Source organism: Convolutriloba macropyga, chromosome 1 (genome assembly GCF_964194025.1).
Source record: "Convolutriloba macropyga chromosome 1, txConMacr16.3, whole genome shotgun sequence".
NCBI classification, from domain to species: Eukaryota; Metazoa; Xenacoelomorpha; order Acoela; family Convolutidae; genus Convolutriloba; species Convolutriloba macropyga.
The window spans coordinates 74,861,262-74,885,331 of NC_134468.1; the positions used below are offsets into that span (position 1 = coordinate 74,861,262).

At 35.9% G+C, this 24,070-nt stretch overlaps 2 protein-coding genes across 2 annotated transcripts in view; both read right to left on the bottom strand.

Annotated features, from left to right (window-relative positions):
- The window catches only part of LOC142342603 (something about silencing protein 10-like), a 144,676-nt gene that overhangs the window by 4,434 nt on the left and 116,172 nt on the right, over positions 1 to 24,070 (bottom strand). The gene's annotated exons all lie outside the window — the stretch shown is intronic.
- On the bottom strand, positions 6,390 to 22,606 carry LOC142351541 (GTPase Era, mitochondrial-like). Its single transcript, XM_075403621.1, has 5 exons — positions 22,243 to 22,606; positions 14,983 to 15,255; positions 7,325 to 7,773; positions 6,934 to 7,101; positions 6,390 to 6,589 (listed from the first exon to the last, which is right to left on the bottom strand). Exons 1-5 carry the CDS (start codon positions 22,547 to 22,549, stop codon positions 6,434 to 6,436), a joined length of 1,353 nt encoding a protein of 450 aa, XP_075259736.1. The 5' UTR covers positions 22,550 to 22,606; the 3' UTR covers positions 6,390 to 6,433.

Sequence of the window (24,070 nt, forward strand, 5' to 3'; positions counted from 1 at the left end):
CAAATTCTCCGTCAGTTCAACTATGATGCGTGAAAAAAATTATTGACTTTGAAAGTATTTAGAATAACCTGAAACCTTAAAAAATCTTTTGAGGGAGGTAAATACATTGCCAGTAGATTGCCGCGAAACTCAAAAAGCTATGTGCGAAACATTCAGCTACAACTTAAAAAATATTGTTATAATTCATTCCACAGAAACTTTTATTAGGTACCTTTATAGCAAATACGAGTTGTTTGACCTTAAACTACTTTACTTTAAATTTAAGCAAACGCAATTTTATTGAGTGCGGTTAGCCATGTATGGTCAAAATCTTATCATGCAAATGACCTATAAACGTTGGCTAAAGAGAGTGAGAAAAATTGTCACGCGCGTAAACGCCGTTAGTGATAGGAAGAATTCATTCAGAAAAATTTACTTTTTCACCTTTGCGGATCAAAACGACGAAACAAGAACATAGCCTGAACAATTTCGGAACCAGCTCGAAGCCTCAGAACTTAACAAAGAACCATACTGGCAGCCAAAACGAATGCCTGTTGACTTGAACATTTTACTCCAACAGATTTGATTTAAAAAATTCAAAAGTTCACATGGCTGTCATAATGAGAAAGATTTGAGCAGTGGCGTCATTGGAACAAGTTAAGAAAAACAATCACATAATTCGGTAAAAAAAACATCCACATAGAATTAAAATACATAGAATTTCGCCTCAAAAAACGCACTGAAATCGCGATACTGCAAAGTTTCATGAAATAATTGGCAGCGTTGAAAACCAGCCAAAATTCTTAGGATGGTCAAACACTGACAGTGCTAAAAATTTGTAAAAAAAACAATACCAGTCTCAAGAAATAAGAGCTCCACAATCAACTCTGCGCGCCAAAACGATGTGAAACCATAAGGCAGATAAAACTCTTCAAAAATAAAACTGAATTTTACTACTGAAACTGATTTTACTAAAACTGAATTAAACTAAAGGTTACTTAAACAAGAATTTTTGGAGTCACGAAAATTGAGACAAATTAGATATAACAAGCTGCTTTACGGCTGTTCAATTTGATCAATGTATTGAGATATCATCAACGGAGCAGGAATGTTTTTTTCTCATTTTTAATCATTGTAATCAAGAGACAAATCAACATGTTTCAGGAGCTCCTCAAATTTTTAAAACATGTTATCACACATGTCTCAGATTTAGCAATACGGAAATAGAGTTTAGCACATCAAACTCACTGAAACAAAGAGGTCACGCTAACGAACCTATCTGTTGGCTTTAACATGAAACATTGTTGGCTATTGTCCTTTTTTTGGATAACAATGGCCAAATGACAAAAACAAGCTCTGCAGAAGAATGAAGCATTCATCGATGAAGACTGATTAAGAATTCATCGAAAAGTAAGCCTAACTCAAAAGTTTTCCTTTGGGCAAATGTCAACATTAGCCTTTCCGAGAACTCATGAGTAAAAATCTGCTGACATTGCAAATCCAGTTTAGAAAGACTTATCAAGTCGTGTGTACTATTAAAATCTAAAGAATGAAAATTGGGTGATCAAAAGCATTAATGAACCAATCCAATAAAAAAACAGTTAAGAAAATACAATCTGATGTTAAATTATGAAATTATCTTTTGAAGCTCCCAAGAAAAAGTTAATGCGCACACTAAAAACCCCATTTCCAATGCCCAAACATAACCAAGTTTAATAATTTGTTGGCCATTGAATGAAATTCTTTTTTACCCATATGAAACAGTAATGGCTGCTTAGAAACGGGCGACAAGAAAAACAATTTGGACAGAACTTCAGTTCAAAGGATATCAAAACCAAAAGAAATCCAATTACTTTTTTCAGAAAAACTTCAGCTTAACTTCAAAACCTAGAGATAACAAATAGAGAACTCAAAGATCTAGTTTCACAAGATCAACAAAGCACATGACTCCATAATAATTTAAGATGCTCAATCAGTCAAAAAAATTCCCTTTCCACACCATCATCTTTTTCTCCAGCTTCAAATGTATTGACAACCACATCCTGGACAGATCTCAATGTCTGCGCCAGTGGAGCAAATTTCTGCATTCTTCTTTTGCTCCGTAGCAGGGTTAACAACACTCGTATGGGATGTCTTTAATGTCTCACTGTTGGCACCCGCTTTCTTTCCGTCAGTGGGCAAACCCTCGTTATAACGACCCGAACGCAAACTACCAGCACAAACGTGAACCTCAACTTCAACATCAATGGATTGGCATCCCTTTTTAATGCTTCCACCAGTTCCGTTTTCTTTCTTTTCCCGTCGCCGTTTGGTTAGTGGAGCCGCTCCATCTGATATTGCAGAATTCAGCGACTCCTTCTCGCTGCACTTCTTTCGTTTCAATCTTGAAAAAAAGTAAAGTTCGTCTCTGCTGTCAGATACCAAGTCATGTAAATTGGGATTAAATGGTCGATATTTAACCCAATAAAAAAGCGCGGAAGAATTGAACTACGACTTGAAAAAGCCTCGCTGAATTTGTTCGCAGCGCTGAGAATTCTGGCGCGCCTATTTCGTTTCCAACTGCGCGCTTGACGTGCTTAATAGCAAGCTCGACATCTTCTTCAACGCTCTCAAAAGATTTTTTAAAATTAATTTGCAGAAAAACAAGTGCAAAAGTTGAAGAAAGCATTTTATTCAGCACAGCTAGTGAATGATTTCGCACAAACCTTGATTAAAAATAGATCACACAACAAACGGTTACTCTGATGCAGCGAAATTAAACCGGTGTAGTAAATTTGAAACACGCGCCGATCGGTTGATTTCAAAAACCCCGACGTTTTTGTTCAGTCCGTGTGCAAACAAAGATATAAAAACAAAACTTTAAAGCAGCAACGATCGTCTAGCAATGGCGAAGGTTAAACAACCATACAGAAGCTACACATTCACGCCTGTAAAACGTTAAATAAATACCAAAGAGAGACGTAATTAAGATGATTGACTGACTAGAGGGGTTCACATTATTGCATCACTTGGTAAATCAAACAAACACCCATCCATCCATCCATCCACGCACCCACTTATATACTGAGGAGAGATGCATTAAAGAAGAAAATATAAAGTTTATTTCCCTTATTGACTGAACGACTTTGGAAGTGGATGGGGGGTTCGAAAACAAACTTAAAGGCCCCCTCCCCCATTCCACCACCTCCTCATCAAATGACAAGATGAAGGCACTCACTTGATAACAGCTTACAGTCTGCTAAACCCACGCACTGTCGGCTATTACAGAAAAGAATAATAAACACGGTGCTAGGAAAATTGGCCGACAGGGCGTTTAGCCGACAAGCCAAAAATGAGCAATTTAGCCGACAAGCGTTCTGATTCGTCAAAAATTCAATTGAGTATGGATTAAAAATTACCATATATTTCAGCAATTGAGTTCCAGTAGTTTTCAACGCCAATACTTGCGTTCAAGTATGAGTCCTTAAGTCTGAGAATTTGCTCAATTAATTGAATTTGTTGACCTCTTTGAGAGGGTGGAGGCTCCCCCCTACCGTGTCTGCGAATCTCTAGTCGCGAATAACTTTCTTCTCTTAATAGTTTTTTGATAACTGTCCAAAAATTTGGGATGCAAGTTTGAAGTTCCTTGCCGCAGCCCAAATTCGAGTCCTTGATCGGTAACAAAAAGTAAAATACCCGATTCCTGAAGTAACAAAAATCTTTGGCTGCCTTCTGTTTTGTCCATTCTTCTGGTAAAAAAATTTCATCAAAATTTTTTGGAATTTATGGTAGAATTTTTTCTTGTCACACCCATACTCCTTCGAATTTGGTCGTATCTCGGTGGTATAAACTCTTCTGTGTTGGAAATTTGTACTTGATTGTCATATGTTTGTTTCAGAGGACGGGTAGGGTTGTTTTCAATACTATTCAGAACTCTTTTTCGAAAATTTTCTGATTCAATTTGTTCAGTCGGCGGGGGGTGATTGTGGGGTGTCGGATTATTTAAAATTTGGGTCTCGGTCCCATTCATTGATAATGTTGATTTGCAGTCCTTATTGCAACACTTGAAGTCAATAAAATTCTCCCTTGATTTATTTTTTTTTAATAAAAAGTTGTCAATTTTCAGGTTTTTCCCCCGAGTTTTTGCGTCTATAAACTCAAATTCCATTCCGATTACGCAATAATTGAGTCAAGAATTAACCAATTTAATTGAACGCATTTATATTTTATTGCTTATAAGTTCATTCACATTGTTTGCTATTTCTAAATAGCATCTTAATTTGCGGTATTTTTCGACCAATCAGATCGCAGTATTATTTGTCGGCTAAATTTCTCATTTTTGTTTGTCGGCTAAACGCCCTGTCGGCCAATTCGGCGGCCGCCAATAAACACGCAGCTAGCACCGAAGAGAATAAACACGCATCTAGCGTAGAGAAGAAAACCAGTACAGAGTAGTGTAAACACGGGTGGCGGTCAAGCAAGCCGATAGTTAAGCAAGCCGAAATTCGAAAATGAGGTCAAGTAAGCCGAAAAATTTTCGGATACCCGTATTTTAAGTTGCCCCTGGCGGGCCGGTGGGCGCGCTTCGCCGCGATAACCGGCCCGCTATTTCCGGATTACATCCCACAGCGGATGAGAGGCATGGCCATGGACACCGGTCTGCTGAGGCCCGTAACCACTAGATGTCTTAAAATTGACGCATTTGTTTCTTTGGTGCATTGGAATACATTATGCACTATAATACTACGCGCAGTAGATTACATAACTATTACATAACTTTCGGCTTGCTTTTCTGTCGGCTTGCTTGCCTATCGGCTTACTTTGCAGTCGCCGTAATTACGTAGCGAGCACAGAATGGAAAGCACCTGAGACGAAATAGGTAGCTAGCACTAACGTAATTTATATAGAGCTCCCACCCTCCTACTTAGTCTAGTGGTTAACATCAATTTTATAACATCTCATTAATAACCACCACTACGAGGTTCAAATCCAACAGCAAACAAAATTTTTCTTGCAGAACGCCACGTTTTCATGTCGCTAAAACATGCAAACATAGGCGCTTAAAGGTGGTGTTCAATGGCTCTGTCGACGTTGAATCAATATATAGATTCACTAGTTGGACATATCTTACCTAAAAACAAGTTATAACTTTTGCAATAAAAAATTTAAAGAAAAAGACAAAAGAAAGGGAAGAATACAAAACAAAAAATCGTTTAATAGCAAAACTGAGGCCTCAAGATTTTTGTAGAAATAAATAGTCGGTCAAAACTATTAAATGGCATTTCAGCAAAAACTGAGAAATAAAGAAATAAAGATCTGCAAGAAACAAAATGACAAATTGCTAACAAATAAATTTGAAAAAGCTAGAAAACAGGCTGAAATCATTCAATTTTTTAAACAACTGATAAAGTCATAGCAAATAAAAATAGAAAAACTAAAATAATAGAATGCTAGAATGACACATGCTAGAAAATGGAGAATAAAAACACATTCTTTGAAAAAACTCTTAATTTTGAAACTTAAAACCAGATTGCCGGAATAGCAGCGAAAGAATAGATTCGCTTGCCGTAAAATACAGATAGAATCAGATGTGGAAAAGTTTTTGCTGCCCTTTTATTCAATGGGGATGCACATTTGAGAACAATTTTGGGTGCAAAAACGTTTACCGAAGCAGAGGTTCGGCGTACAAACCGGCTGCATTAACCACTAGGCTAGATGTCCCTTATTCTCTCTTATATTACAAACAACTCTGTTTTAGCAACAGACAAAAATTCTGAATGCGAGCAATTTAGGTCACACAAAAGGCAAGAAATCAAGCGTGAAAGTGACTCAAAACGTGAAGCGACAGAATGTTCTAGAAAAAAATGTAAAACGAAAAAGAGTGTCAGACGACGAAACAAAAAACATAGCAGGACAAGTCCTGACGCACAATTCAATGAAATTTCAGAAATTTTTGGACTGAAAAAACTGGACCTAGAACTGACTATGAGTGAATTGGGAAAACCATGTCAAAATGCCGCATTTGAAAAAACCACTAGCGAAAAATGAAAATTTGGTTCAGACAAAAAACTGGGCCTAGAAGGAACTATGAATGGACTAGGAAAACCATCTAGAAAAAAATACGATCCAAAAAAAATCGAAAAAACAGTAAAATTCAAAGTGAAATTGCCGCATGTGAACAAAAAACTACTAGCGAGAACTCCAATTTGGCTTCAAAAATCATGAAAATGTGTGACCAGATCTTAAAAAAATTGAAAATATCTTTAAAAAATTTTAAGTGAAAATATTTTCACTGTATTTCAAAAACTCAACGCCATTTATCACTTTTTTCAGAAAACTATTATTAGGAAACCGAAATTGAAATCCCTGACGGTGCATTCAGCGTTGGAAGCTTCTATTAGCTTTGCGACAAGCTTTGTGACAGTAAACAATGAATGTTTAAGAATATGTATTCTTTTCAAAATGTATTGTAATTTCAGTTTCTGCGACTGACGTAAAATCGCTCCTCTGCAGTGAGTGACAATTTGACAGGCACTTCCACAATGTGTTCAATTAGCTCTTTACTCTCGGCCACAATCTTTCTGAGAGTATTGGCATTCTGACCCAGAACTAGTCCCATCTGATAGGGCGTCTAAAAGCACACGCAGAGGATGCCAACTTAATTTGCATAAACATTCCTAACGTGCACAGTATTTGGATATTTTACGTTACCCCCCCAAAGTTATTTAACGCACTCTTCCACAGTTAATCATTATTTCATAAAATAGCACATCCGTGGGTGCTAATAGCGTGGATCCACTCAGCTGGGGGGGGGGGGGGGGGGGGTTGGACTAAACGGAAAAGTCCAAACTCCGCCATATTTATTGACCTAATCCTGAACTATTTCGACAATTAAATATTGTATAGCATCGCAAGTCATAACTGTCGTTTTTTTTAAAGACTGAAGATGGCTTGCACGTTACGGCAATTACTCACAACAAGGACAGCCACAACAACCAGCTGGTTTTCCGTCTCAAATATATTTTGCAGCTCAATGTTAACTTTGTAGGGCAGGTGGTGAGGGAGGTTCTCAAACACGCGTGAAATGATTGCATTCTTCACCACTTTCTCCAGACTAGCATTCGTATACACCCCATCCTTCACCTTAATGAAAACAGACCAGCTCTATATCTCTTGATTGAGAGTGAACTAATAGCATTTTCGAGGGCACTAAGCACGGTATAAACTTTGTCGTTATTCTCCGCAAAAAAAAACACAAAGTGAAAAATTTGTATAAATGCGTTTATGTAAAAACGTTGTCTTGCATTATGAAGTTTCCCAATATAAATTACATTTAAATGCTCTCAACTTTTTAACATGGACTTACTTCAAAGCGACTAGGTTTTGCCCTCTGGAAAAAGTACGATTTGAGATCCGCAATTCCGTATCCTTCCAAAGCGGATAGCTGGAACACTGCCGAAAACCCATTAAAGCCTCGACGTTTCTTCAACAAAGCTAACTGTGCGAAATATTCGTCGTCGTCTCGGTCTAAGACGTCAACAAGAGAAGGTTTAGAAACCAGACTATCCTCTGGTGAGGTTGAGATGTATTCAGCGGCTACTCCATCACTTGCTACCAAATCTTCATTTGACTCAGCAGCCGAATCTTGCGGAATATTCATTTGCCTTTTAAATTTGTCGGTGAGATGTGATGAAAAATCACTAGAAAGTAAACCTTTCCCCGGATTGATTTGAGTTAATCTGCGTTCAATTGACTTTCCTCCAATAACGCCCTCTGTCAAAACTTGAACGACACTTCTGAGTTTTTTGGGTGATCCTGAAAACAGACCAAGAAAACTTCAATTTCGTCCAATTCACAATTGTTGCTGTTTAATGGCAACTGCCATACTATTTATATGCATAAAACATAGCCGGCAGATTGCCGGAATAGCTGCGAAAGAATAGACCTGCGTGCCATATTATAGAGATAGAAACAGATACAGGTCTAAATTGAAAAAAAAATTGACGCCGCTCAAAAAACTAGGCTAAAAAACATTCAGCGATAAATTAATAAAGCTTGTTCAAATTCATTCCACAGAAGCCACATACTAGGGACCTTTACTGCACATATGAGTTCCTTTGACCTTAAACAAATTCAAATTAAACTTAAGTTTTAAAGTGCAAAAGTCATTTTATTGAGTGAGGTAAGTCAAGTATGATCAAAATCTAATCACGCAAATAACCTTAAAACTTTCGCTAAAGCGAGTGAGAAATGACGTCACGCGCGCAAATGCCGTTAGTGAGAGGAAGAAGTCATTCAGAAAATTTGACTTTTTCAGCTTTTGCTGTGTGAACAAATGTAAAACGAAAAAAGAGCGTCAGACGACGAAACAAAAAACATAGCCGGAAGAATTCCGGAAGCGACTCGAAGCGTCAGAACTTCACTAACAAAACCGTGATTGCAGCGGAGACCACTACCTTTTGTATTAAACCATTAACTCACTACCTCTCCAGGTCTGCTCTAAAAATTGGTGAAACTTAAACCACTGTCACCAAGAGAAACAAAATGCAGCAAAATTTTATATGATTAAAAACGTTTGGTAACGTTAAACAATCCGAAATAAATAAACTGGTCAAAAAACTGAGTCTGAAAAACCTGACAAGGTTATCAATTGCCCTCAACTGATTCATGATTCTAATCTGAAAAATATCGCGAAAGCAAACGGCAGATAATAATCTTAGAAACTAAGTTAAATCTTTTCAAAAAAGAAAGCACAAATTTAAGAATCAGAAAACACCTATAATTACACTTCTAATCACTGCAATAAAGACAAAAAACAGCACACATTTGTTCCTTGTTGTACATATGCTAGTAGGCACAATGTAAGGAACACCGTAACAAAAAGACATGATTTTTGAAAATTAAAATTCAATTTAAAAAATTCAAGAAAAACGAATACATTTCATTGTTCAGCATTCAAGACATAGAAAAGACAACAAGTCATCCGATACAAAGGTCTATTTTCCTGAAGAGAACAAAAAAATAGGAAAAATCAGAATTCATAAATACGCAACATTGAAACATTCTGCAAAAAAAATTGTCAAAAACTTTTAAGACTGCATTTATGAAAAAGTTTTAACTGTTTTTCAAAAACTCAACGCCAAAAAATGATTGAATTTTTTTTGAAACGAAATTAAGGTCCCTCATGTTGCACAAAAAGAATATCTCTAGCAATTACATCCAAAATACAAACAGAAAAACTGACGAAAATCGGAGAAAAACTTCCGAAATCGGATTAGCATATGTAAAGTTTTATAAAACAAAATTACCTCGAGGTAGAAAGAGGCGTTGAGTATATGAATTATCACAGAGAAGTTGCCATATTAACTGATTTTCGACAAAAAGACGGTTAAAAGATCCAAATTGAAGAAATTAATAGAAAAAAGCCAAAAATTAACTAAAAATCAAGAAATATGTGCCAATTTTCAACTTGAAACGCATTTTCAGGCTCTGCAAAACACTGTGGCGTCAATTTCCGAGGTTGACGTTTCAATATAGTATCGAATGAAATTTATTTCTAGAAAAAACCAAATTAAAAGCAAAAAAATTGGGCCACTTAGACGGAAAAAACGGCTAAAAACGGTTATCTATATGTGCCATTCAGTCAAAAACTACTAACTACTAACTAAACGCAGCGCATGATCAAAGAACTTCTCTCGCTCAGCAAAAATCTGTTCACCAAGACAGCTTTTCTCACTTTCGCTTTTAGGTCAAAATGCCGCGTGAACAAATCTAATTCCTGTAAAAAAAACATAGCCGGAAGAATTCCGGAAGCGACTCGAAGCCGCAAAACCTCACAAACAAAACCCTAATTGCAGCTGAAGCAATTACCATTTGAATTCAACCACTAACTCATAACCTCCCCTGGTCTGATCTAAAAATTGGTGAAACTTAAACCACTGTCACCAAGAAAAAAATGCAGCAAAATTTTATGTTGTTGAAAATGTTTGATAACGTTAAAAAATCCGAAATAGATAAGCAGGTCAAAATACTGATGGCCTAAAACAGCTGAAAGGGCTATCAATTGCCCTCACATAATTCATGATTCTGATCTCAAAAAGATTAGAAAAGCAAACGGCAGATAACAATCTTAGAAACTAAGTTAAATCTTTTTTTTAAAAAAAGAATACTCAAATTTAAGAATCAGAAAACCACTATAATTACAGTTCTAATCACTGCAATTAAAACAAAAAACGGCACATACTTCTCCCTTGTTCTGCATATGCTAGACAACATGATTTAAAACTAATTCAAAAATTAAAATAATCATAGAAAAGACAAGCAGCGGAAAATGTTCAAAGGCAAAAAATCGTTTAAATTAACACCAAGGCCGGAAGGAAATTGCAGTAGATAGTATTAAGTAGAGATTTTGGAAAAAAACTGGCTAGCAAACTCTCAGTAATGCCTTGTTTTGAATGAAATCAATTGCAAACAAAGAAATGACGAAAATCTAAGAAAATGCTGAAATCATTCAATTTTCTAACAACTGAAACAACCAAAAATAAATGTGCCATAAAAAGCTGCCAGGACAAAATTAAAATGATACTAACTAGAATGATAAGAACATGGACACAATATGAGGAACACCGTAATAAAAACACATTCTTGATTTTTGAAAGTCAAAAAAAAAACAAAATTCAAGAAAAACGAATACATTTCATTGTTCAGCATTAGAGACATAGAAAAGATAACTAGTCGTCCAAAATAAAGATCTATCCTCCTGAAGTGAACAAAAAAAATAAGAAAAACCAGATATCAAACATACGAAACATTAAATATTTTACAGAAAAAGGTCAAAAAACTTTTAATACTGCTTTCATGAAAAATGGAAGCTGAAAAAATCAATATACCAAAAATAAAAATAGGTGCCAGGACAAAGCTAGAAAGTCAAAAAAAACAAAATTCAAGAAAAACAAATACAGTTCACTGCTCAACATTCGATACCTAGAAAAGATAACTAGTCATCCGATACAAAAATCTATCCTCCTTCTCTCGCTAGAACTTCTCTCGCTTAGAACTTCTCTCGCTTAGCGAAAATTTGTTCACCAAGACAGCTTTTCTCACTTTCGCTTTTAGGTCAAAATGCCGCGTGAACAAATCTACTTCCTGTAAAAAAAAACATAGCAGGAAGAATTCCGGAAGCGACTCGAAGCGTCAAACTTTCACTAACAAAACCGTAATTGAAGCGGGAGCCACTACACTTTGTATTAAACAATTAACTCATTACCTCTCAGGTCTGCTCTAAATGTGCTTTCAAAAATTTAAACTTAAACCACTGTCACTAAGAGAAACAAAATGCAGAAAATTTCAATATTATTGAAATCGTTTGGTAACCTTAAAAAATCCGAAATAGTTAAGATGGTCACAAAACTGATCAGCTGAAAAAGCTGACAAGGTTAACAATTGCCCTTTAATAATTCATGATTCTATTCGCTAAAGCAAACGGCAGATAATAATCTTAGAAACTAAGTTAAATCTTTTCAAAAAGAAAGCTCAACTTTAAGAACCAAAAAACACTTATAATTACAATTCTAATCACTGCAATTAAGACAAAAAACAACATACATTTTTTACTTCTTGTATATAAGCTAGACAACATATTTTCATACTAATTAAAAAATTAAATTGATCATAAATTGATCAGAAAAGACATAAGCAGCAGAATATATAAAGCCAAAAAATCGTTCGAGTTAACACCAAGGCCGGAAAAATGTTGCAGTAAAAAGTAATAAGTGGAAATTTTCGGAAAAGCTTGCTAGCAAACTCGCAGTACTGCCTTATGCTGAATGAAATCAAATGCAAACAAATTAAATGACGAAAATCTAAGAAAAAGCTGAAATCATTCATTTTTAACAACTGAAAAAATCAAGACACCGAAAATAAATGTAGGTGCCAGGACAAAGCTAGAATGATACTCACTAGAATGTGCGGAATATGGCCAAAATCTAAGGAACAGCGTAACTAAAACACATTAATTTTTGAAAGTTAAAAATCAATCTAAAAAAATAAAAAAAAACGAATACATTTGATTGTTCAGCATTCAAGACATAAAGATAACTAGTCATCCGATAGAAAGATCTATCCTCCCGAAAAGATCAAAAAAAATAAGAAAAAGCAGAAATCATAAATACGAAACATTGAAACATTTTGCAAAAAAAAAAATGGTCAAAAAACATTTACGACTGAATTTATGAAAAAGTTTGAACTGTTTTTCAAAAACTTAACGCCAAAAAAAGGTTGAATATTTATTGAAACGAAATTAAAGTCCCTCATGTTGCACAAAAAGACTTTCTAGCGATTACAACCAAAATCCGAACAAAAAAATGACGAAAATCTGAAAAAAACTACCAAAATCGGATTATCATATGTACAATTGTTTTAAAAAAATTACATCGAAGTAGAAAGAGGCGTTGCGTATATAAATTATCACAGAAAAGTTGCCATATTAACTGATTTTTGACAAAAGACGGTTAAAAGATCCAAAAATGAAGAAATTAAAAGAAAAGCCAAAAATTAACTAAAAAGTCAAAAAATATGTGCCAATTTCCAACTTGAAACGCATTTTCAGGCTCTGCAAAACACTGTGGCATCAATTTCCGAGGTTGACATTTCAATATAGTATCGAATAAAAATTATTTCTACACGAAACCAAATAAATCAAAAAAATTGGATACTTAGACGAAAAAACGGCTAAAAACGGTTATCAATATGTGCCATTCAGTCAAAAACTACTTTTGAAAGTCAAAAAGTCATTCACTAAACGCAACGCATGATAAAAAAACCTCTCTCGCTTAGCGAAAATCTGTTCACCAAGACAGCTTTTCTCACTTTCGCTTTTAGGTCAAAATGCCGCGTGAACAAATCTACTTCCTGTAAAAAAAAACATAGCCGGAAGAATTCCGGAAACGACTTGATATCATACACCCAGAAAACCGGTTTTTCAGATAAATAATGTCTCTCCATGCAGAAAGCATACGTGCAGAAAAAACAACAACCTTAAGACCAGCAAAAGCAAATTTCGGCAAAATAAATACACAAAAAAATTAGGAAATTTCAAAATAATTTTCATGTAGTTCAAGTAGACATACGAACGAAAACCGTGGTTTCATGCTATGATAGCTATTTATACAACCAAAAACTTTCCGTCAAGCCTTAATGAGCTCACAAACATCTCTGTTTTTGAAAAAAAAGTATACAAAAATTTGCGCAGAATTTCTCAATTTTTGTCAAATTGCATAGGAAGACAACTTTGTAGCAAAAGAAACTTGAATCCTTTGCAAAAAAACAGATACAGTCATGAGGCTTTCATTCAATTGATAATAAATTCAATAAAACAATAATGGGCCAAAAATCGCAAAAAAGACTTGACAATCAGCAAAGTAGGTAAAAAAAATTACAAATTAATCGCCAAAGAGACAAAAGAAACAGGATATATACTAGAACAAAAAAATTCAAAAAAACTAAGACCCCAATACTATTCGTAGAAACTAAATACATGCCAAAACTATTAAACACCATTTTAAGCAAATTCAGTGCCGCATTATGCCAAATAAAATGATTTGCAAACAAAAAAAATCTAAGAAAAAGGCATCAATCCTTATTTTTAAAAAACTGATGAAAACAGACCTCATTAGAACCATAGGTCTCGATTGACCGATTCATGCTAGATTGTGGAAAATAAGGACAGAAACAAACACAAAAAATAAAACTGTTCTGGATATTGAAAGTTAAAAAACAAATTAATAAAAACAAATTAAGAATAATACGAAGAAAAACATTCACACATTCTTATTTAACATAAAATTATGTGACTATCCTCCTGTATAGATTAAAATGTGGAAACACAGTTCAAGGAATGAAAACAATAAAATAGTACTGCAGTAAAATTGTCAAAATTTTTCAATATTGCACTTATGAAAAAATCTTGCTGAATTGCAAATACTATTGAATTTAATTGTTCAGCATTCGAGACATATAAAAGACAACGAGTCGTCCCAAAAAGAAAATCCTTCCTCTTGAGGAGAAAAATAAAAGAAAAAGCAGAATTCAAACACACGAAACATTGAAATATTTTGCAAAAAAAATGATCAAAAAGTTTTTAAGACTGCATTTATGAAAAAAATTTTGAACGTTTTCAAAAATTTAACACTATAAAACTACTGAATTTCTATTGAAACGAAACTAAGGTCTCTCACGTTGCACAAAAAGACTATTTTTAGTAATTAAAACCAAATTACAAACAAAAAACTGAGAAAAATTGAAAAAAAACTACCAAAATCGTATTGGAAAATGTACAATTTTATAAAACAAAATTACATCGACGTAGAAATGGGCTTTAAGTATATGAATTATCAATAGGAAGCTGCCATATTAACTGATTTTTGACAAAAAAGACGGCTGAAAGAACCAAAAATGAAGAAATTGATTGAAAAAAGCCCAAAATTAACTAAGAAATTTGTGTCAATTTTGAACTTGAAACGCATTTTCAGCCTCTACAAAACACTGTGGTATCAATTTCCGAGGCTTACATTTCAATATAGCAACGAATAAAAACTTTTTGTACAAAAAACCAAACTACAAGCAAAAAAATTGGGCCACTTAGACGAAAAAACGGCTAAAAACGGTTATCTAGATGTGCCATTCTGTCAAAAATACTTTTCAAAGTCGAAAAGTCATTCACTAAACGCAGCGCATGATCAAAAAACTTCTCTCGCTTAGAAAAAGTTAGTTCACACGGCAATTTTACTCACTTTCGGTTTTAGGTCAAAAAGGCGTCTGAACGAATAGTACTTCCGGTAAAAAAAAAAAAACCTTAAGAAAACCAATACTCCTCTTCGAGTCGTAAAAAGACCGAGATAAAACCAATACTCCTCTTCGAGTCGTAAAAACCAAGAGCACCGCAATATAGCTACGCTCAGCTTACAGCTTCGCAGCTATAATAATAGAAAACAATTACTGATATTAAAAAGTTGACGCTGCACTCACCTTTGAAAAGGTCAATTTTATTGAGCAATAACACAACTTCTTTGTCAGGCAGCATTGAAGGCGTTGAAAATAAGCTCGCCAACTCTTCTTTCACAACTTTTGGGATCTTGTTAGTATGCTTGTGGTCGACGCAGTCCACCATTAGAGCAATGACGTCACATTGTAAGAAGGCGTTGCGAGGGTCGTCGTAGATTGATTTTGGCAATTTGTGACGTCTGGCTTGTTTGCTGGTCACAAGGCCAGGAGTGTCCCAGAATATCAGTTGTGTGTCATCTACACTAAACAATCAACATTTCACCTGATCAGAGTTTGGTAGCTTCTATATTGCAGTGAAAACATGTTACCAGAATACTAACATTAAAAAGACAAAAACACTAGCTGACAAAGTTAACACCATGGTCATAAAAAGTCTCATGCACATTAATGTTTTTGTCAAACGAGTTTTGCTGGGGTGCATATGTTTGAAATAGCTCTAAAGATAAAAAAAAAGTATCTCCCGCCATTTGGGTGTGAGATATTTGAGGAAAATTGACCACTAAACAAATTGGTGGAAAAAAATGGTGATGGGGTAAGAGGATTGGCAAAATGAGGCTTCTATCACCGACATGTGTTTCATTTGACTTACGGGCTCTTTTCCGTTTGTGCCCCCCCCCCCCCCGCGCTTAGTGGGTGCCCCCCCCCCCCCCCCGAAGAACGTGCCATATTTTTACATAATGATTTACTATGTAATGGTGCGTGCTCTAACTGGGGGGCGCATAACGTACTGTGGTGAGGGGGGGGGGGGGTCACAAACTGCAAAGATACGACTCAAGAAAGGCCTTGACTAGCCTAATTGTTGTGATAAACTTATTTAAAAGTTTCAAACTGGCAATGATGATGAAAAATGGACACGAAAACAGCCACAGCCAAGCGTATCAAACTATCCCTCCCCTTTGAGCTATCTGGGAAAAACTCCGGTTGCAAAAGGGCCCTATCGAGGCTGTACAGAATTGAGTCCTCTAACCGAAAACCCCGACGCCAACCTAGAAGCTATAATTCAAAATGCCATTAGAAATGCCATTCCCGACATCATGGCCAAAGTGCAACAGCAACTTGAAGCATCAATCGCACGTGCTGTTCAAGATTCCCTGGCGAATTTTAAACAACAGGTCAAAACAGAAATGGTCAACCTCGAGAATAGATGCCACTTGAAAACACTGTCGGAAAGTTATGTGCACGAGTGTCGTACAACAGGCGAGATAATGTAAAAATTTTCAATCTCAAAATGGACGAGGGCAAAACACGCGAAGAGTACAATGAGACCATTGACAAAGTACTGGAAGTCATTGATCGAGTTTTTGAGGCCTCAGAGATTTCAATTGCTCACCACCTGCCAGTAAAACGCAATCCTATCATTAATAAGTTCAATAGAAGGTCGGCAAAACTGGACCTTCTGAAGAAGAAAGAGGTGGACGATATGAATTATATAAGTGTGGTTGAGGACATCACCAGACCCAAATTGAAATTCTTGAACATTATGAAAACTGACAACCGCATAAAAAGTGCCTGGGTGCGTGAAGGCGTACTGCACTACATGTGGAACAACGACACTATTTCGCGTTTACAAAATTTTCGGGCTGTATGAAGGTGGCTCAGTGCTTAACTACCCCCTCTCTGACGTTCTTGCCTGTTTCACTGGTGTTTTTCCCCCAAACAATAAATCACAAGTCTCTTGAACCCCTCCATAAACCCCCACCGTCCCGTGATAAACCCTCTACATCTCAACTCATTCAGATAATACCTGTTTTGCATTTAAACATCCGCTCAATCAGGAACAAACTGCTGGAATTGGAATCTTTTATATATGGACTTGAATTAGTTCCCAAAATCATATGCCTTACGGAGACACACTTAGATGATGATGATACTTCTAATTTTCGTTTGCCTGGATACTCGAACATTGATGTGAAAAATCGTAACAAGTATGGCGGAGGGGTGATGATTCAAGTCCATGAATCATCACCCCTCCATAAATTCAAGTCCATGAATCAAAATTTTCGGGTTGTATGAAGGTGGCTCAGTGCTTAACTACCCCCTCTCTGGCGTTCTTGCCCGTTTCACTGGTGTTTTCCCCCAAACAATAACTCACAAGTCTCTTGAACCCCTCCATTAACCCCTACCGTCCCGTGATAAACCCTCTACATCTCAACTCATCCAGATAATATCTGTTTTGTATTTACACATCCGCTCAATCAGGAACAAACTGCTGGAATTGGAATCTTTTATATATGGACTTGAATTAGTTCCCAAAATCATATGCCTTACGGAGACACACTTAGATGATGATGATACTTCTAATTTTCGTTTGCCTGGATACTCGAACATTGATGTGAAAAATCGTAACAAGTATGGCGGAGGGGTGATGATTCAAGTCCATGAATCATCACCCCTCCATAAATTCAAGTCCATGAATCAAAATTTTCGGGTTGTATGAAGGTGGCTCAGTGCTTAACTACCCCCTCTCTGGCGTTCTTGCCCGTTTCACTGGTGTTTTCCCCCAAACAATAACTCACAAGTCTCTTGAACCCCTCCATTAACCCCTACCGTCCCGTGATAAACCCTCTACATCTCAACTCATCCAGATAATATCTGTTTTGTATTTACACATCCGCTCAATCAGGAACAAACTGCTGGAATTGGAATCTTTTATATATGGACTTGAATTACTTCCCAAAGTCATATGCCTTACGGAGACACACTTAGATGATGATGATACTTCTAATTTTCGTTTGCCTGGATACTCGAACATTGATGTGAAAAATCGTAACAAGTATGGCGGAGGGGTGATGATTCAAGTCCATGAATCATCACCCCTCCATAAATTCAAGTCCATGAATCAAAATTTTCGGGTTGTATGAAGGTGGCTCAGTGCTTAACTACCCCCTCTCTGGCGTTCTTGCCCGTTTCACTGGTGTTTTCCCCCAAACAATAACTCACAAGTCTCTTGAACCGCTCCATTAACCCCTACCGTCCCGTGATAAACCCTCTACATCTCAACTCATCCAGATAATATCTGTTTTGTATTTACACATCCGCTCAATCAGGAACAAACTGCTGGAATTGGAATCTTTTATATATGGACTTGAATTACTTCCCAAAGTCATATGCCTTACGGAGACACACTTAGATGATGATAATACTTCTAATTTTCGTTTGCCTGGATACCCGAACATTGAAGTGAAAAATAGTAACAAGTATGGCGGAGGGGTGATGATTCAAGTCCATGAGAGTGCGACGATAAACAAAACCTTTCAAATTACAATTCGAAAAGGCAATATGTGTTGAAATCAACTGCCAATCGTACACTTTTAAAACCTTGGTGATTTACAGTAAACCTAGAACTAACAAAAACCAGTTCATTGCGTTACTTGATGAATATCTGCAAGGTAATACTTCTGCCACATTGCAATTTATAATAAGCGGTTACTTTAACATCGATACAAAATCTCAGAATTTGATTAGCAGTAACTACGTTGATATTATAAATGCAAACTGCTTCAGTCTGTTCGATAGTTCAGATCGTCCAACTAGAGAGACTGATCATTCATCAACCTGCTTTGATCATTTCATCTATCAAAATATTCCTTCATTTAAATCAAATGTGCTGTTCCATCAAAAGATTGCAGATCATTATTCTATTCTAGCTAGTTGGTCGGTCAACGACCTCGATCAGACTGACGCAGTGTAAATTTCGAAAAACAAAAATTCATGCATGTCATGCATGTCGGAGACAGCTCTTCGTGCATGAACTCCAAGAACACCTGAGTCTCAGGGAAGTTGAAAAATAAGTAGTCGTGATCCAAGCATTGCTTTTGAAATCTTTCACTCGCGCTTTATTAAGGTCTTTGACAGGTTTGCCCCAATGCAAAAAAAAGGAAATCAAATCAAATAACAAACCTAAATGGTTGACAAATTCCTTGAAAAATCTTAAAAACAAGCGTAACAAAGCTCAGAGGAAATGGAAAAGTAACCACAATAATCCCGATTATCTGGCGAATTTCAACATTAAGCGTAAAAATTTCGAAAACCCATACAAAAAACAAAAAAAACTCTTACTATGCAGATAATTTTAAGTCTTGCATTGGTTATTCAAGACAAACTTATCCTTTACTTAAGGAATCAGTGGCAGAAGTTCGCACTCAAAAAAGATTCCTATTCTTTCCTCTTGTTATGAAGCGAACCAGTCACCCTCTCTCGATGACGTGGCAGAAAAGTTCAATCAATATTTTGTCACTGTTCCTAATAATATTCGTCAGTCGATCAATAACGTGCTTCCTATTCCCATTCCAGACAATGACAAGTCTTTGTCTTTATACACGGTCTCAACGTTTGAAGTTGAGGAGCTCATTGATAGCTTGGCTCACAAAGCATCATCTGGCGATGATGGCTTAGGTAATATAGTAATTAAATTATCAGACCCTGTTACGGTTCCCTTAATGACATACATTATTAATTGTTTCTTCACTCATGGCTTCTTCCCCAAATTGCTCAAGAATGCAAAAATACTTCCCCTACACAAAGAAGGCAGTAAGTTAAAAGAAAATAACTACTGCCCTATTTAACTTTTAAATGTATGGAGTAAAATTTTTGAACGTGCTATGTATACAAGTTTATACAAATTTTGAGCAATTCGGGCTCCTCTCACCCTGTCAATTCGGCTTGCGAAACAAGCTTAGTACCATCGATGCTTTAGTTGACTTAATGGAGAAAATAAGGGAAAACTGGAATGTTAAGAACATAAACTGCTTTTTTTTTAATCTACGGAAGGCGTTTGATACACTTGAACACACAATTTTACACAAAATAGAAAGATAAGGAATAAGAGGTAATGTTTTGTGTTGGTTGAAATCTTATCTCTGAAGCCAAATGCAAAGAGTGGAAATCAATTGCATTTACTCGCAATGGTTGAAAGTACAACAAGGAGTACCAAAAGGGTCTATACTAGGCTCCCTGCTTTTTCTTATCTACATAAATGGCCTACCAATTCATTGTAAACATGCTCAAGTCCTCCTTTTTGCAGATGAAACAAATCTTACGTTTCTTGATAAATCCTGCGGGGAAGTGCAAAGAGAAATTGATAATGTTAAACACTGGCTAGATGCTAATAAACTTTGTTTGAATAAAAAGACCATTCAAATGAATTTGAAGTCAAGCGAAAATAGGTTTGATATTGATAACAAGTACATTTCCATTGATACCGTATGTAAATATCTCGGCATTTTAATTGACTTCAAGTTTTCCTTTATCTCTCATTTATCGGTGCTGAAATCGAGACTCTCTAAACAATGTGGTATTATTTCATGACTTAGGCATTATGCCCCGCGTAACAAGCTTATTGATTATAAAACGAGCATAAATTCTATTATCCAATATGGCATACTAGTCTATGGGTGCAGCAGCTATAGCAATCTGTTGCCCATTTACAATTTACAAAAGAAAATACTTAAACTTATTTATTTCAGAAAATCCGACAGTACTAATGACAGCATTGTTAAAAATAATTTACTCAACATCTACCAGCTTCATATATACAAGTTATTGAAGGTAGTTATGAAGTAAATGAGTGGATTACATCGTGAAAGCTACCTTAATTCTTTGTTCTCGTTTTCGCCATTGAGACCTACGCGAAGTGCATCAAAAACATTGCTAATGGAACCGTCTTGTAGGCGAATGATTGAAAAACGATCAGTTAACTTCAGAGCTTCGAAGCTCTTTAATGCATCATTGAGTAAAGCCGATGTTCTTTCCTACAACATTATTGGATCAAATGAAGAAGATATAAAAAGTTTTTATCATAAATTTAAGGATACATTTTTGGTTAATAACGGTGATTTAGTGAAATACATCTTTGAATAATTTTTCTAGGAAATTCTAAAAAAACGACCCCATGGATAAATGCTATCAGACATCTACTTTGGGAATGGGTTTTTGTGAAAAAATTGAACTCTCAATTTCTCCTATTTTCCGAGTTATCGCAATTTTTCAAAATTTTTGAATTTTTCCTGCTAAAATTGCTTAAGAAAAAATTAGAAAAATTTTTTTAAACCGAAAAATTTTGGAGGCCTATTTCATGCCTCCAGCAGAATTAATTAGGCTGCTAATAAAATTTTGACAACTTTAGCAAAAATATTTTATAGGTTTTTGTTTTTTTAAGTCCATTTCGTTAATAAGGATGATATAGTGAAATACATCTTTGAAAAATTTTTCTAGAAAATCTTAAAACGACGTCTTGGATAAATGCTATCAAACATCTCTTTTGAGAATGGGAGTTTTGTGGAAAAATTGGAGCTCTCAATTCCTTCTAGTTTCCGAGTTTCCCGCTAAAATTGCTTCTGAAAAACTTAGAAAAATTTGAAGACCTAATTTATTTTGGAGGCCTCCAGAAGTTTTAACGAGCTTTGAGCTTTAATTAGGCTGCTGTTAATTTTTGACGAATGTAGCAAAATATGTTTTAAGTTTTTTCCAGTTCTTCATTTTTCTATGTTTTTGTTATCATAGGAACAACTTCTTTGTTGAAATAGTCCTAATGCCTGGTTTACAGAGTCTCTAAGGGCAGGGCGTGTGGGTTTAAATACCCAGTTTCCTGTCCACTTGGCTCATGTTTGTACGAGTCAATATTTACATTTATTTTTTGTACTTGCTGTTACTTATTTGGTACTTGATCAAAGAAATAAATTCTTTCCTTTCTTTCTTTCTTTGACTAGTCTAGGCATCGATCAAAATAATTATGGCGTTGAAAAAGTTTAAGCTTTTTAAAAATCTTAAAAGAGGTTGATCCACTGGACCTCCTTTCAGAAAACGGATCAGTGATATGACCACACAAAAGGTGTCTTCGTAGCGTTGAAAATGAGAAAAATCCGAAATTTGATGACAAATTTGTCGCAAATAAGGGCTTTGCTCAACTTTGCAGTGCGTCCCTCAGTTTTGCAGAGGGTTTATATGACATTTTCTAAGGTAACCAAAGGTCCGCCATTAGTAGTGGTTCAATGAAGATGAGTTTCAGCGATGTATCACGAGAAAAAGCGGGAATGAAAATATTAGACAGGAAAATCACGTTAAAAGATCAGGAACACAAATTGTCACTTCGATCAGAAAAAAACGAACTTATCTTTTTATTACGAACTACCTTTTCCGGGGGGGGGGGGTTGCAAATAATATGAACCCACTAGGTTGGGGGACACAAACGGAAAAGATCCAGTGATCTGCAAATTTTCTCATTACCTTCAGTGACATATCCATGCATGACAGCTCGAGTTGTGTGCACTTTAGATGATACCGGCATAATATTTTTGCCACACAAGTTGTTAACTAGAGTCGACTTTCCAGCATTTGGATGACCAATAATCGCTATATCCAATCTTTTAGTGTCTACATTTTGAGAGTTTTCTTGCAAATCGTTGGCATCTTTATCATGATGACCTTGCGTTGTTAGCTTTCGAGTAACAGGCATTTGACAAAATCGGCAAGTTAGCAGAGGTTTGCCGAGAAGGGTTAGAGATGTTCGATACAATTCAAATGGGTTAACCATACTTCTGAAACAAGGGGGAGAAACGTAATCAATCAAAAGTCATAAAATTATTGAAACAGCTCTACCATAAATTCATCATTAAACTAGGGAAGACACCTGTTGTTTCGGCTCAAACCTTAAGAGTGCATACAAAATTTACGCCCCCATCTATTCAAGCTAAACTAGAGTACCATGCTATGTAATGATGGAAGCAATGGCTGATCATGAAAAGAGAGGGAGACACAACAGATTCAAAATGCGCCTTTGATTCTTACTCAAAACACTCGACATCTCGTTCTCCGTATTAACAATATAGCTGGCAGATCGCCAGAAAACAGCCGATATAGCTTTATAGATCAACTAGGGAAGACACCTGTTGTTTCGGCTCAAACCTTAAGAGTGCATACAAAATTTACGCCCCCACCTATTCAAGCTAAATTAGAGTACCATGCTATGTAATAATGGAAGCAATGGCTGATCATGAAAAGAGAGGGAGACACAACAGATTCAAAATGCGCCTTTGATTCTTACTCAAAACACTCGACATCTCGTTCTCCGTATTAACAATATAGCTGGCAGATCGCCAGAAAACAGCCGATATAGCTTTATAGATCAACTAGGGAAGACACCTGTTGTTTCGGCTCAAACCTTAAGAGTGCATACAAAATTTACGCCCCCACCTATTCAAGCTAAATTAGAGTACCATGCTATGTAATGATGGAAGCAATGGCTGATCATGAAAAGAGAGGGAGACACAACAGATTCAAAATGCGCCTTTGATTCTTACTCAAAACACTCGACATCTCGTTCTCCGTATTAACAATATAGCTGGCAGATCGCCAGAAAACAGCCGATATAGCTTTATAGATCTGCAGTCTCAAAGATACCAAGAAATTTGTCTTATTTTATTAATTGAGATGCTATATTTGGATTAAGAATCTGCATTGATTATTGCAGCTTCTTTAAGCTGCTCTCAAATAAACATCAATCAGACTCACAGATACTTAGTTATCAATATCTACTTGACTGAAAGCAAAGGAAAAACCATTTTGATAGTGAATGAAGTAAAGTCATTTGGGACATGAAAAGAAAGCCACATGTGATTCAAAAGTTAATCACGAGAATTATTTTAAACATAGCTGGCAGATTGCCAGAAAATAGCCGCAATAGCTTCGTAGATCTGCAGTCTCACAAAGATAAAAACAGAAACATACTTAAGACATTTCTTTTTGTCAATTTCTGAAAAGTTATATTTTGATTACGAATCCGTATAACTTATTGCTGCTTCTATCAGCTGCTCTCAAATGACCTTAATTTGGAGTGACACGCACTCACTTGACCTTATCTCTTTGAATTAAAGTAACAAAAAGTCAATTTCAGAGTGAGGAAGTCATTTTTGAGAGTGAGATAAATCACGTGTGACCAAAAACTTAATCACGCGAAAAAAACTGGCTCCAATAAGAGTGAAAAATGACGTCACGCACGCACTTCAGTTGAAATGGCATGAACGAATGAATCAAAAGCAGATTTGAAGTGATTGTG